Source organism: Colossoma macropomum, unplaced genomic scaffold (genome assembly GCF_904425465.1).
Source record: "Colossoma macropomum unplaced genomic scaffold, Colossoma_macropomum, whole genome shotgun sequence".
In the NCBI taxonomy this organism is placed as follows: Eukaryota; Metazoa; Chordata; class Actinopteri; order Characiformes; family Serrasalmidae; genus Colossoma; species Colossoma macropomum.
Genome location: NW_023494785.1, coordinates 29,411,858 through 29,429,244, shown reverse-complemented (window position 1 = coordinate 29,429,244; position 17,387 = coordinate 29,411,858). Strand labels below are relative to the sequence as shown.

Genomic DNA, 17,387 nt, shown 5'->3' with positions numbered 1-17,387 from the left:
CGAACTGCTGCGCCGTTTAAGGTGGAACGGAAAATTGGAATAAGAAGCCAACTTCAGCCTCGTAGGACACACGTTAGTTGAAGCCACAGCGCAGATGCAGAAAGCAGCCCAGTCGGGAGCCGTAACGTTACCCGCTTTGTTGAATTGTTCTTCTTCATCGTGGGGTCTCTCGCCGAATTCCCTCGGACTGGTCCCGCGTCCTCGGCCGTATCCGTATCTGCTTTTCTTCAAACAAGTCCAGCCTCTGGAAGAAAGAGGAGACGAGGCGAAAACTAGCGTGCGGTGTCGTGTCTCTCACACCGCCGCCTCTCTCTCCCTCTCCCTCTCCCTCTCTCTCTCTCTCTCTCGCCTGTCTTCTTCCACACTCTGTCCTCCGGCTCCGCAGCGTTCAGCATGCAGCGCGCAGCTTTTCAACTCCCACTTACACAGAATGAGAACAATAGAAAACTGGCTTTCAGTAGCGCAGATTATAAGAGCGCTGCCATCTCTGTTTCCACCTCTCCTCCACCCGTTAGAAGTGGCTCCAGACTTGTATGGGTTGGAGGAACTTGCAGCTGTGGACCCTCCACAGCGCCCCCTGTGGGCAGCATTAGGGGGCGGTACACGCAAACTGAACACAAAGACACAAAGAGCTTAGCCGTTTCAGATGCTCAGGCGGTCCACCAAAATGTCCAAAAGTCTGTAGACACCTGCTCATACATTTTATTATGAAATCAAGTACATTGATACTGAGTCTGTTCTTCGTTGCTACAGTAACAGTCTTTACTCTTCTGAGAAGGCTTGTTGGAACAGATTGGATTAGGTTGCATTCAGCAGGGAGAGCAGTAGTGATGTCAGGTACTGATGTTGGATGATCAGTTCTGGATCACAAGCTCCAGCCCATCCCAAAGGTTTTGGTGGGAGCTCCATCACCACAGAGAACACAGCTCCACTGCTCCACAGTCTTGTGCTGGGGGGCCTTATACCCCTCTAGCCGATGCTTGGCATTGGGAATGGTGATCTTAGACTCACGTGTGGCTGCTCCAGAGCGTCTCATTCTACTAGCAAGGCTTTTCTATGGAGATTATACAAGCTGTACCCACGGATTCGGACACCTGTGACAGCAGTGGGTTCACTTAAAAGGGAATTCTGCCATTATTATTTTTTTTAATTCCTATATGATTGAATGGTTAGCATGAGTGGTTTGATGTGAAGTGCTACATTCTAGAGAAACTTACAGAGTCAGAATTGTTCAGGTGATGGGAACCTGACATCTGAAGTTTTTAATGCCTCTAAAAGCTCCCTGAAAGAAAGCTATTACATGAAATGGTTATGATAGTTTCTGGCCAAAAACACATTGTTAAAATCTATTCATGGCAGAGGGCAACATGAAGGATGTTGTAAGGCCAAACAGTCCCCAAAAGAAAACTTATTTTTCAGAGTTTCAGATTTCAGATTTTAACATCATCAACATTACATACAAAAATTCAGAAGATGTGTGGTTCACTGGTCATTTTGGATAAGTAAATAAGATGGTTATATTTGTGACCCCTGGTTCCAATCACCACCAATGTAAAGAAATCTGAGTCAGTAAGTTGCCCTCCAATGAACCATTTCACATCAAACCACCCTGAATGACTTTATTTACATCTCACCTACTGAATTATGCAGAATGTTTGAAAAAAATTGGTGGCGTTCCCCTTTGAAGTAGGTCAATTCATTAATTATAAGGTGAATGGATATTGTTGGACATAATGTTGTATTGTTGTGGATGCGTATTGTACATTGACTTAAATCAAGATTAGAGAAATATAACTTTTGTGTCTGTAAGGTTACAAATGCAATAAAGTGTAGAAAAGTGAATGAAAAGTTATTTCAGCCCCTAGCCCAGTGTCACTGAAACACTGTGCTCTTCTGGAGAGTCAAATCCAAACATGTGACTGATGCTGATATATTTCCAAAGTCATCTTTGCACATCCTTATAAATCTAAACAAATGAATAGGAATTAAACCTTTAACAGGCCATCTTTAATGGTCATGCTGTTCCCTCATGAAGGAGAAGCTGGTTGGTGTAACTAAGTTGGAAAGTTTTTGGAGCCTTTTCCAGTAATATTAGTTTGAGATTCGGGGTGACTAAGTCAAATATGTCATGGTAAATGACATTAGTAGTCTCTGGTCTAGCAGTTTCTGTTCCTCAAACTTGTCTGAATGTGCTATATTTTCATTTTCATTTTTTGGAGTTTGACGCAGTCTCCTTCAGTCAGCAAAACTGTCCAAAAGACATCCAGACACATCTAAATATAGGCTAACTCAAACATTTTCCTCTAACTTGTAGGCTATTCATACATTTCCTTCAAAGTCAGCGTGAATTGGTGCATGCATTTTCATTACTGTGACGTAGTTCTGAGTGTAATCAAAATCATTATGTTTGGATGGATGAATAAAGACAACCAAGAATTCTGTCTTTTAAATTATACAGTATGATGAATTGTCCTTTATATTACCAGGGACATGGATTAACAAGGTAAAAAAAGATCAAGTTTAGTTTCAATTTGACTTTAATTAGTAGATATTAACAGAATAGAAAGCTATACTGTGTCAAAAGAGAAACCATATTCAGTGAGTGCACCAGTGACAGCTTGACTTGTATTTGAACCAAGGACTTTACCTGTTCTGTGGTGCAGAAACCCAGGTTGGGTCATGTACCTGATGCAAATGCACATACCCATATGTAAATCAGATACATGGTAATAGATTTATTTCAAATACATCACATATATTAGCTTATGCGTATTTCCCTTATGCCCAGCATATATTTGTCACTTATGGACATATCTGTAACATATGCTAACTTATTTGAAATTTTTGAACATGGGGCATACATTTCAGCCATTTTTCAACATTAACAGACACATATATTGAACAACATTTGAGAGAAAAAATAATAATATTGAATAATAATTTAAAAATATTGTTCACTGGAACATATAAAGAAATTAATATTTTAAAACAACAGATTTTATAATAAGAATAATAACTGTGGCTCCAGATATTATCCATATGTGTTCATTCACCTATCAGACATATATGTATGCTCCAGATATTAAGCACATATGTGCAATTTTTGATACATATATTTGCACAACACATATTGTACATACATATATTTGGAATATATGTCTGACTCTTTATGATACATGTGCATACATGGCCATATATCAGATTTCCATACCAGATTTGTTGGTTTGAAGAAATATCTGTATTTCCTGAGATCCTGAAATCTGTATATAATATTCTTATACATTGACTTGTAAAAGCATTACTCGAATTGGTAGCACTGTTTTCTCCCAGGAAGTAGATCCTCTAAACAACCATGTCTCTACTGCTGTGTATTTACATATAACCTACATTCAAATAGTGCCCCCTTCATGTTTGAAGGAACAGACATACATAAGGCCTCAACAATCAGCAGTAAAAACATGACCATGACCATGTCTGTAACTCATCATGACCTTTCTTAGATATCTCAAAACAGCAGGTTTGGAAAGCTTGTGTCAGCAAAGTTCACCTGAAACTCTTGAGAGCTGATTGAATCAGCCTGCAGTTCTGCAGATTTGACAATGAAAGTTTCTGCAGTTTAATTCCATAAACCTTAAGGCCTCATATGTGGCCCACATTTCAGTTTATCACCCTCAGAACTACATACTTTACGTATTAGTTGCTTTATGATACAATATTATGTAATACTATGTAGTAACTGAATAATAAAGCTCAATATTAATGACTAAATAATAGTTATCTACAGTACTGCGCAAAAGTCATTTTCCAGTCGACCATTAAGTAAAAGTTATTTGTTTTTCAGTAGATATTTCAGAGGAGATTAGATATAAGGTAATCCACTTGTATAAGGAAGGAGAAAGACAGGGGATATAACTGAAAAAAAGCTTAAGTTCTCTCAAGAAGCCCTTACAGATGAAAACAAATAGGCAAAAGAGAAGAAAATTTCCACTAGAACACAGAATATCTAGAACACTGGACATCTAAGATGTGGAGTAAGGTTTTATGCACTGATTGAGTTTAAGCTTGGATGGTGAGAAGCAGAAAATGCAACCAACTTCTAAGACTGAACTATGGACATATCTGTGCAGATTTCTTTGAAAAACTGAAAGCAAGTCTACTGAAGAGAATAGAAACAGTAATAAAAGTGAAGTGTGGACACACTTTATACTAAAAAATATATGTGGTTGTTGAGGCTTTTGTTAAATATGTTTTAAGCTTTTTGAAACACTGAAAAATGAACAAATTCTATTTAATGACTTTTGACTGGAAAAAAAATAAATGCAAAAGTAATCTGAATTTTGCAGAGGACTGTATAATCAAACCAGAGAGAAATCTAAATTTAGTGAAAAGAAACTGTGATTTCAGGATTGAATACAATGAATGTTGTTACTGTGCAAGCCTAACTGACTCTGATCAACTATAACCCTCCATTTTAAACCTGACTGAAGCTGGAATACATATCTGTCTAATTTTGTACGTTTGTATATTTCATGAGATCACATCGACGGCTGACCACCGAGTTACTCATGAGGCCATGTTCCCATCTTATGTCTTTAAATAATTTGCCACAATAGAGCTGAGTTTGAGTTTTAGTAAATCTTACAAAGTTAAATTTAAAGTCTTTTGGAGTTGCTTCAGTACCAGTGGCTTTACTGTGTAAAGACATTTTTATTCTTTCCAGTACATGTTCTTTCATCATTTCAGTCGACAGCGAGCATTAAAACCTAAAGTAATCACACAGTGGCATCAGAGCAATGACACCCACTAATCCAGCACAGAGGCGGAATTAAGAAGAACCACTGCCCCAGTTTCAGCGGGCCTATTGCACAACCATGGCGGAAATCAGCTTATAGAGTGGTCTCTCACAAGCCAGTCAATTACTGAGAAAAACACAGGCTTGAGCATATTTTTTAGGCAAGTGAAGGTAAAGGAATATCTGCTTTAAGCAACAAAACAGATGCATGTGAGAATTTTCTAGTCATCTGCAGTGCAGTGCAAAAGTCAGAGACCAGCCTTCATGTGTTAACTGTCAAAATGGCCGTTATGTACAAGCATCAGGAAAATATCAGAAAAAACATTTATGTAACAGAAAGTACAGCTTGACAACTACAAATATTATTACATTTTTCAGTTTTCAGTGTGTCCACTCTTTGCCTTTATTACAGCTTCTATTCTTTCCTGGAGACATGCTTTAAGTTTTTTAAAGAAATCTGCAGGGATATTTTTCCACCTCTCCAAAGTTCAGTCTTAGAAGTTGGTTGCATTTTCTGCTTCTTACCATCCAAGTGACACAAACACATTCAGTGATGTTGCGGTCTGGACTCTGGGGTGGTCAGTCCATTGTTCCACCAACAGCTTCTTTGTTTGATTAGCAATGTTTCTTTTCTCTTCGTTTCTTCATTTCCTTTTTTTCAGTAAGAGATTCTTGATAGCTATACATCCTCTCGGACCCATAGTGCTGAGTTGTCTTCTCGCAGTGGAAGGATGGACAAAAACTGTAAAAACTCTTGATCTGAAGCAAGAGTGGAGCTTGATTGTACATAAATTGTATCATGTCTATAACAATTCCATCCTTTTGTTGAATTTCAAGCATCAATATGGAAAAGTAAACAAGATGTTTTGAGTACTTAACGAACATTTGTGTTATTCTATTGGCTCTTGTATTATTCTGATTACAGCCTATCATGCATTGCAGGTGAGTACAAGACAATGTCATCCTTCTGACATCATGTCCAGACAATCCCACTAACTGTCCGTACAGCTCCTCCTGCTCCTGTAGTGTGTTCAGACACTGATAAGATCAAGCCCTCATATAAAGTGCTCACACTCACATCTCCCTTTGTTGTGAGAGAAAAGGTCGCTCCTATAAATAGAAGGTGGTCTTCTGAGAGAGCTGTCAGCCGTCTGGTGCTCTGCTGGTTGGCAATCACATTTGTGCTCCCATCCAAGGTCTATTAGTTTGACTCTGGGCCACTAATTGCCCATTAGTATTAATCAGACTCAGAGTGCACAGAAAGCTCAGTTCAACACCGGACATGGCAGAATGGTTTGATGAGACTGTCTATGAACATATCAACAGTGCAAATATAACCAGCACCATGCAGATCTCACTTTCCTAGCAGATGTAAGAAATTACACCGTAAAGTCAAACACAGAGGATAGTGGAAATCAACAAGTCCATTTTGCCTTGAGATAATTACAGTTTACAGGGCCCTTATTTTACATTTTTGGATGTTATTTTTTCCCCACAAGGGTCACTTATAACTTTACTGTGGGTTTATTGACCAAAAACATTCCAACTTTTCCAACAACGGTTTTCCAACTTCTCTTCATCAGTATTGAACAGGCTGCTTTTGTTACCGTGCCCTTAAGACTGACATATGTAAATGAGCTCTGTTCTGATTGGCTTTCCTATATTGCGCTTCATACAAAAAGCAATCCAAGCTGAAACACTTTTTATAACTTCAGTGTGAATGGGTGGAGTTCAACTGCTGTAGGCAGAACACACAGAAAATTTGAAAAATCGCTGGAATTCCATTTTTAAGTTCTAGAAGTGTGTAATAGAATAAAGATCTGACAGTGAGTCAGGGTCATTAAAGAAATAACCTTTTCTCTGATGTTAGATGGCCACAGGCACAATAATGTAATCTGAAACAGTAGATAGATTTGCATTTAGTTTGAATGAACGCAATAAAATTGAATCATTAGTGATTGTTATAAGCATAAAGTGCATTGAGTGGTTTATAAAGGAGGAAATGAGAAAAATGACCCCAAACCTGCATGATGGCTGTGTACCCACAATTTCATGTATCATTTTAGACATTACTGTGACTCTCACTCAGTTCCTTTAGTGGTTGATGAGCTCCATCACTATGTTTGATCTGGAGAGACAGAGCAGCATTGCAGCTCCAGCACCACTGGGAGAGACAGATTAGGGGGAAATCAGACCCCCAGACAAAAGCGCTGCTGCAGGAACTGGGGGGCAGATGGTCTGGGTTTATCCACCAATTTAGGCCAAAAGAGCTTGGACAAACACAACCAGACCAGGGGGGTGGTGCTTCTTGTTTGGTATTTTGAAGGTTAGGATACGCCCAATATTCAGAGATTAGAGGCTGTAAGGACTCCAACAGCATTACAGTAGGCAGCGAGCCCCCCAAGATAGCTTTACTCAGTATGTATAGATACACATTCAGGTTTGAGATTAGACTATATATGCATGTGCTCTAGTTTAGAATAATAGAATATATCAATGATGCGGTGATGACATGATTATCAAACTATTAAAATGCGGAGAGCAAGTGAAATTGGTTACAAGCATCTAGCTGTGGGGAATAATGAAGACCACCATCCTTATTACCATACTTAAAGAGGAATTAAAGAGTTTTCAAAATATGCACATTATTTAATTATTAAGATGTAAAGTAAGTCATTCGAAATGGTTTGATGTGAAATATCCAATTCCAGAGAAATTTACTGAGTTAGGATTGTTCACAGTGGTGGTGATAGGAACCAGATGTCCAAAGGGCCTTAATGTCTCTAAAAGTTCCCTCAGAAAATGATTACACGCAATGGTTACAAATACCAATCCTGATGCCTTTTGAGGTTTTGGCCAAGAATGTTTTTTTTTAAGAGGTACATGCGGGGTGTTGTAAAGCAAAATAGTGCCCCCCTCCCAAAAAAAAGCTTTTTAGGCTTACCACTATTTTACCATTAAGTAAAATAGATATATTTCATCATGAACCCTGTTTCCCATCCCCACAGTGCAAAGAAACCAGAGTCAGCAAGTTTCTTTATGATGAACCATTTGACATCAAACTACTCTGAATTATGAAGAAAATGTAATATTTAAATTTTATTCAAGAATATTTATAATATATACATGTAGTAACATATTTAGTCATTTTGTTCTCATTAGTACCCTCTTTAAAAAGACTCTTCTGTTTGAATGGTTCTTTGCATGGTGAAATTGTTCTTCAGATTCATGGAGAATGTGAAATGTTCTACAGAGAACCCTTTTGAAAATGACTCTCAGTAGCCTAAATAAGGTTCTGCTATTGTTATGATGTCAAGCTTGTAACAATCTGGCTGCCTTAACATAAGGAATGGCTTGTAATTTGAATGGTTAAATATGTTGACTATGACTTTTGATACTTTAGCAGATTCAAAAGTATATACTTTTATAATTAAAGCTTTGTAGAACATTTATCTCATTGATCTCCCCTTTGAATATTTCCACTTCTGCAAACGTGCTGAGATCTTTGCTCTGTCTGGAGATTTGAATATGTGGCTTGTATTGCTGGACTGTTTGAATGAGTTTATTTGGTTTGGAAATTCTGAGTGTGTATTTTTTCTGAAAGGAGAGTATACTTAAAATGGTAATGGCATTCAAATGATGATTTCACACCACAGAAAGGAAATTCATCAGAACTACATCAGAAAAATACAGGGTGTGTGGTTGTTCAAAAGTATAATAAAATATGTGGCTTGCGTTTGTTCATGATTATACAATGAAAATTAAACTTTGAATATTAAAAAATAATATTAAAAATATCCTATGCTTTACATAATATACTAATATAACTGTATGGTTTCTCTATATGGTTGGGATATTCAAAAACTATTTGTTTTTAAAAAATAACTGCATGTTCATGATAGTAAACCTACTTGCTAGCTAAGTTTGATTAATTTCCCAGATGTGAGTGAACATCCATTATGCCAGTGACAGAAGATGTTAACTGCAGCAGTCATTCCAATGTTCTAGGTTTTATCAGGCTTATAAATGCTATGTAGATTAATCAGTTTTCATACTACATGTCAGAGCCCTTCTACATGCCTAAATATAATATCTATGCTGCGGTCTTAGGAGTTAGGCTGTCTAAATGCATTTCCTCCAAAACTCAACAACACAACAAATTAAACTGAGGGTGAAATGCATGCTTTTGCACCCCCATGGAATCAGGCTTGGCTCCATCACTCCAGAGAACACCGTTCCACTGCTCCACAGCCCAATGCTGGGGGTCTTTAAACCCCTCTAGCTGATGCTTGGCATTGAGTATGGTGATCGTTGGCTCATGTGCGGTTGCGCTGGAGTGTCCCATTCTATCGGTAATGCTTTTCTACAGAGATTATACAAACTGAATTGAATGTCGGAAATGGGTGCCCTTTAAACAAAAACAAAAACAGCCTGTTTAATAAGACATAAAGACAGGTTGGAAAATGCTGATGTAAAAATAAATGATGAGTATTTTTGGTACAAAAAAACACACAAATGCTATGGACCTCAAAAGAAAAAATATAATACAAGAAAAATACAGGATATGAGTGCTTTAAAGAAGCTGAATTCATTGATTAAATGTTGTGTCTGGATACTTTTAGGCAGTGTATAGCAAGGGTTCATCTGTAGGATTTATTTGGTTTCAGTTGATGCTAAATCCTGGACCTCATAAAGCAGGGCTGTTTGTTAGCTCAGTAAGCCAACATGAGGCCAACATGATTGAATGATTGATTGAGATGGTTGTGTCTGTATAATGTTACGTCTCTATTGTCCTTCATCTACTATGCATAGTAGCTGTTGCTGGCAAATATAATTAAAGTGTTCATATCATGGAAACCTGATTTTAATATAGTATGTAAACACAGTTAAGGTTTAAAGTTAAAACATACCATTCACTCCCCAGTCCGTACAGTCCATATATGGAATTCTTTTGGGATGTCACACAAACCATAACAATCACATTTTAAAAATCCTACTCAAAAGCATAAGCTACAGAAATTCAACACTGCTTATCTGCACTGAAGATATAAGTAGTGTTTCAACCAGGTCTACTTTTTGAATGAGGCACAATACAGTACAGCCAATCAGAAGCTTCTTTACATATACACTAGGGGTGGGAAGCTCTAGGCACCTCACGATTCGATGCAATTACGATTCAGAGGGCTGCGAAGCGATTATAAAACGATTATCGGTGCATCTCGATGCATCTTTTTTTTCTATACATGATTTCTATTTTCTTACTGTCTGAGGACTTGGTACTTTTAAAGCTAAGTATTTGTAATGATCCATAATGCATTTATGTCCAATATATTTTATTAATAAAACAAATGGAAGTGATGTGGCCAGTGAACTGGAAGGCTCTCATTCACTGCTCTTGTTTGGAGATACTGCTGCCACTCATCTGTGATAAAATGCGCTGTTACGCAGAGGGGGGGGTCGCTGTGTCAGTAAAATATCTTCGAGACGGGACGTGTGCAACACAGCGCGAAAGCCCTGGTTCTCAACAACTGAGAATTGGGTGTCCAGACTGCAGGTCACCTAGCAACGAGGTTTCGCCTGGCTAGTGACGAACGAAAAAGGAAAAGAGAAAGACAGACAATCATTTGGAGATGAATGGACTTATTCGCATTTATAAGCAACATAGTTGGTTTCCTGATACATTAAATCTGCAACGAGAGACTGTCAAACACTAAAAAGTTACGAAGATGAAGTCGCTTCTCTTTCTAATTTTCCCGTTCCACCTTAAATGGCGTCGCATTTACCTTCGGGACCTAAGGCAGAATTTAAGGTGGAACGGGAAAGTTCAGCAAGAAGCTGGCGAATGAGAAGCGACTTCAGCCTCGTAAAACAACCGAAAGCTGAGAGACATGTTACAAGAAACTATTCAACTTTTAAGGAAAGGTTTTCTGGCGGAGATGGAAGAAAAGCGGCTATAGCTAAAGCTTAAAGCAGAGCAGAGTAAATCTTGTTTACCCTATACTACGACATTAACACATACTGAGACATACTGGACATTAAATGTTGTGGCTCCCAAGGTGGTTTGATTTTTGTTGAAAGGACAAAATGTCTCTTTGTATCATTTGTGTTGTGACTCCTGATCTAACCTGGCTTTTAATGCAGAGGATGCCGGTCGGATTTCTCGCTCATCCCGTTGTGTTTTTGTTATGTGCTGCCACAGACTGTCCAGGCGCTGCACTTCCGCACTTCCAAGTTCCGCCGTCTGCGTTCCGTCAACATTACGTTATAAATTAAATATTTAGAAAATCGATTTTTGATGTTGAATGAATCAATTCAGAATCGTGCACATCCGCATCGCGATGCATCTAAGAATCGATTTTTTCCCGCACCCCTAATATACACTACATGCACAAAAGTACTGGGACACCTACACATTACACCTACCGAAGTATTTAGGACATCCCATTCTAAATCCATTGGCATTAATATGGAGTTGGCCCCATCCTTTGCAGCTATAACAACTTCCACTATTCTGGGAAGCTTTCAACAAGATTTTGGAGTGTCTGTGGGAATTTTTGCCCATTAATCCAAAAGAGCATTTGTGAGGTCAGACACTAACGAGAGGGCCTGGCTCACAATCTCTGTTCTAGTTCATCCCAAAGGTGTTTGATGGGGTTGAGGTCAGGGATCTGTGTGGGCCAGTCAAGTTCTTCCACAACAAGCTTACCCAGCCATGCCTTTATGAACCTTGCTTTGTGGACTGGGGCACAGTCATGCTGGAACAGAAAAGGGCCTCCCCTAAACTGTTCCCACAAAGTTAGAAGCTACAGATGTCCAAGATGCCTTTGTATGCTGAAGCATTAAGATTTCCCTTCACTGGAACTAAGGGGTCTAGGCCAACCTCTGAAAAACAACCCCATATCATTATCCCTCCTCCACCAAACTTTACAGTTGGCACAAAGCAGTCAGGCAGGTAATGTTCTCCTGGTATTCACCAAACCCAGACCAGTCCATCAATCTGCCAGATGGAGAAGCAGGATACTCCACAGAATACATCTCCACTGCTCCAGAGTCCAGTGGTAATGTGGTTTACACCACTCCATCTGACGCTTGGCACAGTTTTTGTGCTGATGTTGATGCCAGAGGAGGTTTGGAACTCTGCAGTTATTTATTCAGCAGAGCGTTGGCAACTTTTATGCACTATGCCCCACAGCACTCAGAGACCCCACTCTGTAACTTTACATGGTCTGACACTTTGTGATTGAGTTGCTGTGGTTCCTAAATGCTTCCACTTTTCAATAATACCACTCACAGCTGATCATGGAATATGTAGGAGAGAAGAAATTTCACGAACTGACTTGTTGGAAACCCATTCTTTCACAAATGTTTGTAAAGGCAGACTGCAGGGCTAGATGCTTGATTTTATACACCTGTGGCAATGAGACTGAATGAAACACCTAAATCCAATGATTATGATCATTATTTTGGTCCATACAGTATAACAGCTTGTTTAATTCTAAGGGATAAATAGAGGTTAGAAATAGTCATGTAAAATAAATTTCTGCTGTTTTTGGTACATGAAGCTCACAAATGTTGAAAGGGGACCTCAGAGAAAAACTAAAATATATGAAAAATATATGATACAGGCCCTTTAAAGAGGAAGATTTGTAAAAAACCAAGTACTCAAGTTAGGTAAAAGGCCGGAGACCTCGGAATGGAAGTGCTGAGGTTTTGTGCTTTTTGCTGCACATGTGGATACTTGGCCTTAAAATCTGAAGTGGCCCCTTCAACAGTGCACATACACACAGACACTCGAGCTGACTCAACAGAAAAAGCAGCCGCAACAACAAACACCATCCTACCCCATTGGCCAGTCCTCTGCTTCCGTGTTTAATTTTGACTGGAGGAATGTGTTGCGACCACAAGAGCCTGGAAGTAAAGGGAAAGGATTTCACTGTTTGTAAAAGAAATGTCCTGCAGAAAAAGCTGTCTTCATGAATCACATATCAAAGTCCAGCTATGAATGTGGTACGGGAGACACATCAGGGATGTAGCTGTCTCTCTATTGTGTTGTTACCTTACACTTGCAAATGAAAGATTCAGTGAAACCTCATCTGCCAGGCAATGCTGGGTCCTCTAGCAAGTCTCTGAATGACACCACTGCAGAAGTTAAAGGCCAGTGCAGCTGGAGTCATGAAACTGCACTGTGTTTGTTTACACACAATCAAATCAGTTGAGCTGTTATGATGTACATTTGATGTTGAATTCAGAAAAGTACTGTAAAGTACTGTGCAAAAGTCAGAGACCACCTTGATTTATTTTTATTTAATTCCCACTTGAAAGGCCTAAAAACACAAGTTATTAATTTTTCATGAAATATTTCAGAGAAGATCAGATATAAGATAATCCATTTGCATGAGGGAGGAGAGAGTCAAAGGAAAAGTGAAAACTAGAAACTAGAATTCATAAAATAAATAAAAGACACAGAGAAAATGAGACTCCTAACAAGTGTGCAAGAGCTGGTAGACCACCAACACTGTAACCATCGGATAAGCAGCACTTGAGGCTTTCATCTCTGAGAGAGAGGAGAAAATCAAGCTCCACTCTTGCTTCAGATCTGAAAAATCCACAGGTGTTTCTGTTCATCCTTCCACTGTAAGAAGACGACTCAACACTATGAGTCTGAAAGGGTGTGTAGCTGTCAAGAAGCCGTTACTAAGAAACGACAAAGGGTTTCATTCCAAAATACATTACAAAACACTTCCAAGTATTTTCTTTTTTATGATCTGTGTTGTTGAGTGTGTTTTACACATATAAGACATATCAGTGCTGTATTATAATTAAAACCACTCTTATTAGAACAAAAAAGTGCTTTTTATTATACATCAGTTCACAGTTCAGTACAGCATTTTGAAAAGGAACTCTTCAAAAAAGAAGTTTATCTATAAAACAAAGCTGCTGATGTTCTCAGAACAATGAACTGACCACCCCAGAGTCCAGACATTACATCACTGAATGTGTTTGGGATTACTTGGATTGTGAGAAGCTGAAAATGAACCAACTTCTTAGACTGAACTTTGGAGATGTGGGAAAAAAATCCCTGCAGATTTCTTTAAAAATGCAAATAAGCAAGTCTCCTGAAAAGAATGGAAGCTGTAATAAAGGTAAAGAGTGGACACACTGAATGCTGAAAAAAGATGTTACATTTAGTTGTTGAGGCTTCTGTGTAATTTCTGTGTTTTCTGCTTTTTCCTCATGCTGAGAAATAAATGACTTATAGTTAGTGGCTGTTTCACTGAAAATTTAATGTAAAGTTGGTCTCTGGTTACCTGACCACTGAGTGGAACAGTTAACTTTTGCAGATATGGAGTCAAATGAACAAATGTGCATGAGATTTCCTGCTGTGAGATGTCACAACGTGTGTCCCCTGTTTATTTCTATGGAACAGTAATCTCAGTGAGAATGAAACAAGCTCTGATATATGAGAAAGTCTCATTTTGTCTGGATTATATAAGAGAGTAGATGGATTAGGGTGAAAATAATGGAGGGCAGACTGTACTAGTGTAGTCTTTTGATAATACCATTGTAATTCAACACAGTGATTTTAGATCAAGAGCAGGATTAGTCTTTAGTATGTGCAGATTTCCTCAGTTCAGAGTTCAGAGTTCCTCAGTGCTTTGAGCAGTAGCTTTAGTCTGCATAAGCTTTCTTGCATACAGTTTTTGTTCTGTTTTCATATAGTGAAATAATATGTCTGCAATAGAAATAGTATGTGGGTTAAAAGAGGTTAGATCATGTAGAACATCGTCCTCAAGATTAATGGCTGTCTACAATAAGCAATGCTGTGGCATGTACAGGGTTAAAATTCCATTAAAAGAGATCTCTGGAACTTTCGGCTTTTCAAGTCCAGTAAGAAAAGCTTGTAATTGCTGCTCTCTTGGACTTCCCTAGAGTCCGAGTGCTACTGAAAACCATGCTGTAACTGTACCTGGAGCATTGACCGGCTCCTCTCCTGCTGCGTTAAACGTAAGAGGTGTGAAAAGTGCTATTGATCACAAAGCTTATTAACAATGCAAAGGGCCACACTGAAATGGTCAAGTTTGCAGTTCACAACAAGCGAGACAACTGAAGATCTGTAGGTTCTCTTTGACTTACTTACACAGTCAATTTGTTAAAGAAACCTCTGAAGATGTTTACTGGACACTTCCTCTAGTTTTTCAATTGCTACCGCATATTTCAGTGAAAAGCACTAGTGTAGATTCGGTGTGGGGGGCAGGGGGAATTTTTGAAATGATACAAGTTAATTTGGGAGTCAGAGAATGGTTGTCAAAAAAATACACAGCAGCAAATCATATTTAATTATCATATAGCTGTCGATTACAGTTTAAAACTCAAATTAAACTCAAATTAGATAGAAATACTGTACTACCATTATTTGTTAACTTGCTGTAACGGTTATAAATATACTGATATTTAAAGCATGAGATATCAATATGAAAATCGAATTTGTAGGCATATAGTTTTATGTTTCAATTGCTGTACGTAGGCTTTAGCTTCCTAATGCTGCCCTCCAGCTACCCCACCAACTAAATAGCCACTTTATTTACTATCCAAAACCACCAGTGAACACATGTCGTCCTTATGTGATGTTGATAATGGAAAAATAGTGTTATAGTGTCTTCAAAAAATAAGTTTTCTTTGGGTCCTAGTTTTCCACATGACATCCTGTATAGACCCTTCTGCCATTAATGAATTCAAAAAATATTTTTATTTAGGCTGAAACTTTCACAATGTGTCAGGCATCAGGCAGCGTATTTGTAACCATATTATGTAATAATTTTCTGTGATGTAACTTTTGAAGACATCAAATTCTTCAGACGTCTGGTTCCCTATCGCCACCTCTGTGACATTTGTGTGTCCATAAGTTTCTCTAGAATGGAGCTTTTCACACAAACCACTCTGAATGACTTTGTTTACATCTTAACCATTTAATTATGCAGAAAAGTTTCCTTTGTGCTGAAAAACATGTTTTGATCCTATTTGCATGCATTATAAGTCTTACCAACTTTTGGTTTCTCTCTGCTGGATCATGAAAAAAGGATGCAAAGATTTTTGACAAAGATTGCGTTTATAACTCTGCGGCCAAGAAGGTCAACCTTTGCGTAAACACTGCCACTATATTTGGTTAAGTGAGACGCACCTGGTCCTGGTAATGCTAGCCTTGAAACTCTACTCTGTACACCCATCAATTATGGAGTGAGCCAAGAACAGGACCGTTCAGTGACACTCTCTTCTGTAAGAACCATCTTCCTAAATATCCCTGGCAGTGTTCCAGCGCAACACTGATATGACAGTGGTTTCTCCTTCCTCTTGAATGAGTGAGTCCTTTTATTGTTTCTGGGCCACAATTAGAGAGAACGTTGGAATACCAAAATCATCCTACAGCACATCTCTTCGGCTGGGAACACAAAGGTCAGCTTGTCTTGTCTTAGCTGAAGGGCACTCCATCATACAGTGAATTATAAGGACGTTTTCCGCTGACTGATGGCCCTTACTTGGTGGTCATAAACCATGTGGTTTCTTTAAATGGGTAACTGTACAGAAAGCTCGCCCTCCAAAAATCTCAGCAATTGACAACAGCCTCTGGGTGTGGGTTCTAAATTTGAGCATTCATTTATAAGATCTTGACCTTCATTGTTGGTTATTATAGCCCACAGTGTTTTGTCTTTTGGCATTGAAGGCCAGGTGCTAATCAGAGGTTCCTCTGAGATCTGAGTGCCCCTCATCAATTATTAAAACACCTTTTATTGGTTTGCTCATTATTCATAAGGCTTAAAAAGGCTGTGTCCTCTCTCTCAACCTGTAGTCGAGGCCTAGCTGACACATCATGCTAATCAAAGTAATGCAGACTTTTATCTGCCCCCTGCAGAGTGATCCCTTCCCCTCTACACAAATGCCTGATGCCATCTCCTGCCATTAAAGCAAATGCTTCGTGCTCTTGGTGTCTGTTTCATGTCTTGTTTTACTCCCTCAAATGCAAATTTAACATAGGTCTTTTTTAAGATAACTGACAGTTTATTTTGGTTGCTATCTTAGTTATACTCTGGCCTTTACAATCATTGATTCCTATTGTTCCTTCAGAATACTTAAATATACATAGATGAAGCAATACGCTGGTTGTAAATATAACAATCACATTATGGAAGTAATAATCACAATTCTGAATAGATGAAAAAGTGAAGTGGGCCTGATTTACAAGCTTATCATGCAAACTGTGTGTAGCCCTGCCCACTAACTGCTCGCTCGTGAGGTACGGGCTTTAAAAATGCTGTGGAGACATACCTAAACTTGGGACAGTTAAGTGATGAAGTGCCAGCAGTTAACAAATGTGTTAATTAAGTTAATAACCCAGTGTTAATAAATGAAGTTCATTCCCTCCACAACCTTCAACAGGGGTGTAATTTTACTCCAACTAAGAAAGCTGTGAAATGACAACACAGACTGTGTGCATCGTAGCTGCATCCCGGCATATGGCCCTGTTCACGAGGACACTTTGGTATCTGTAAAAAAACGCATGTCTCACCATTGATTTCAATGATTGTAGTACGTTAATGGA

General features: G+C 38.6%; 1 protein-coding gene across 1 annotated transcript in view; it reads right to left on the bottom strand.

Annotated features, from left to right (window-relative positions):
* plekho1b (pleckstrin homology domain containing, family O member 1b) overlaps positions 1–523 on the bottom strand; it is a 28,303-nt gene extending 27,780 nt beyond the window's left edge. The window contains exon 1 of the mRNA XM_036590152.1: positions 132–523. Within this exon, the coding sequence (XP_036446045.1) occupies positions 132–158 (27 nt within the window). The 5' untranslated portion in view covers positions 159–523. The remainder of the gene's footprint in view (positions 1–131) is intronic.
* Positions 524–17,387: the final 16,864 nt, after the last annotated feature.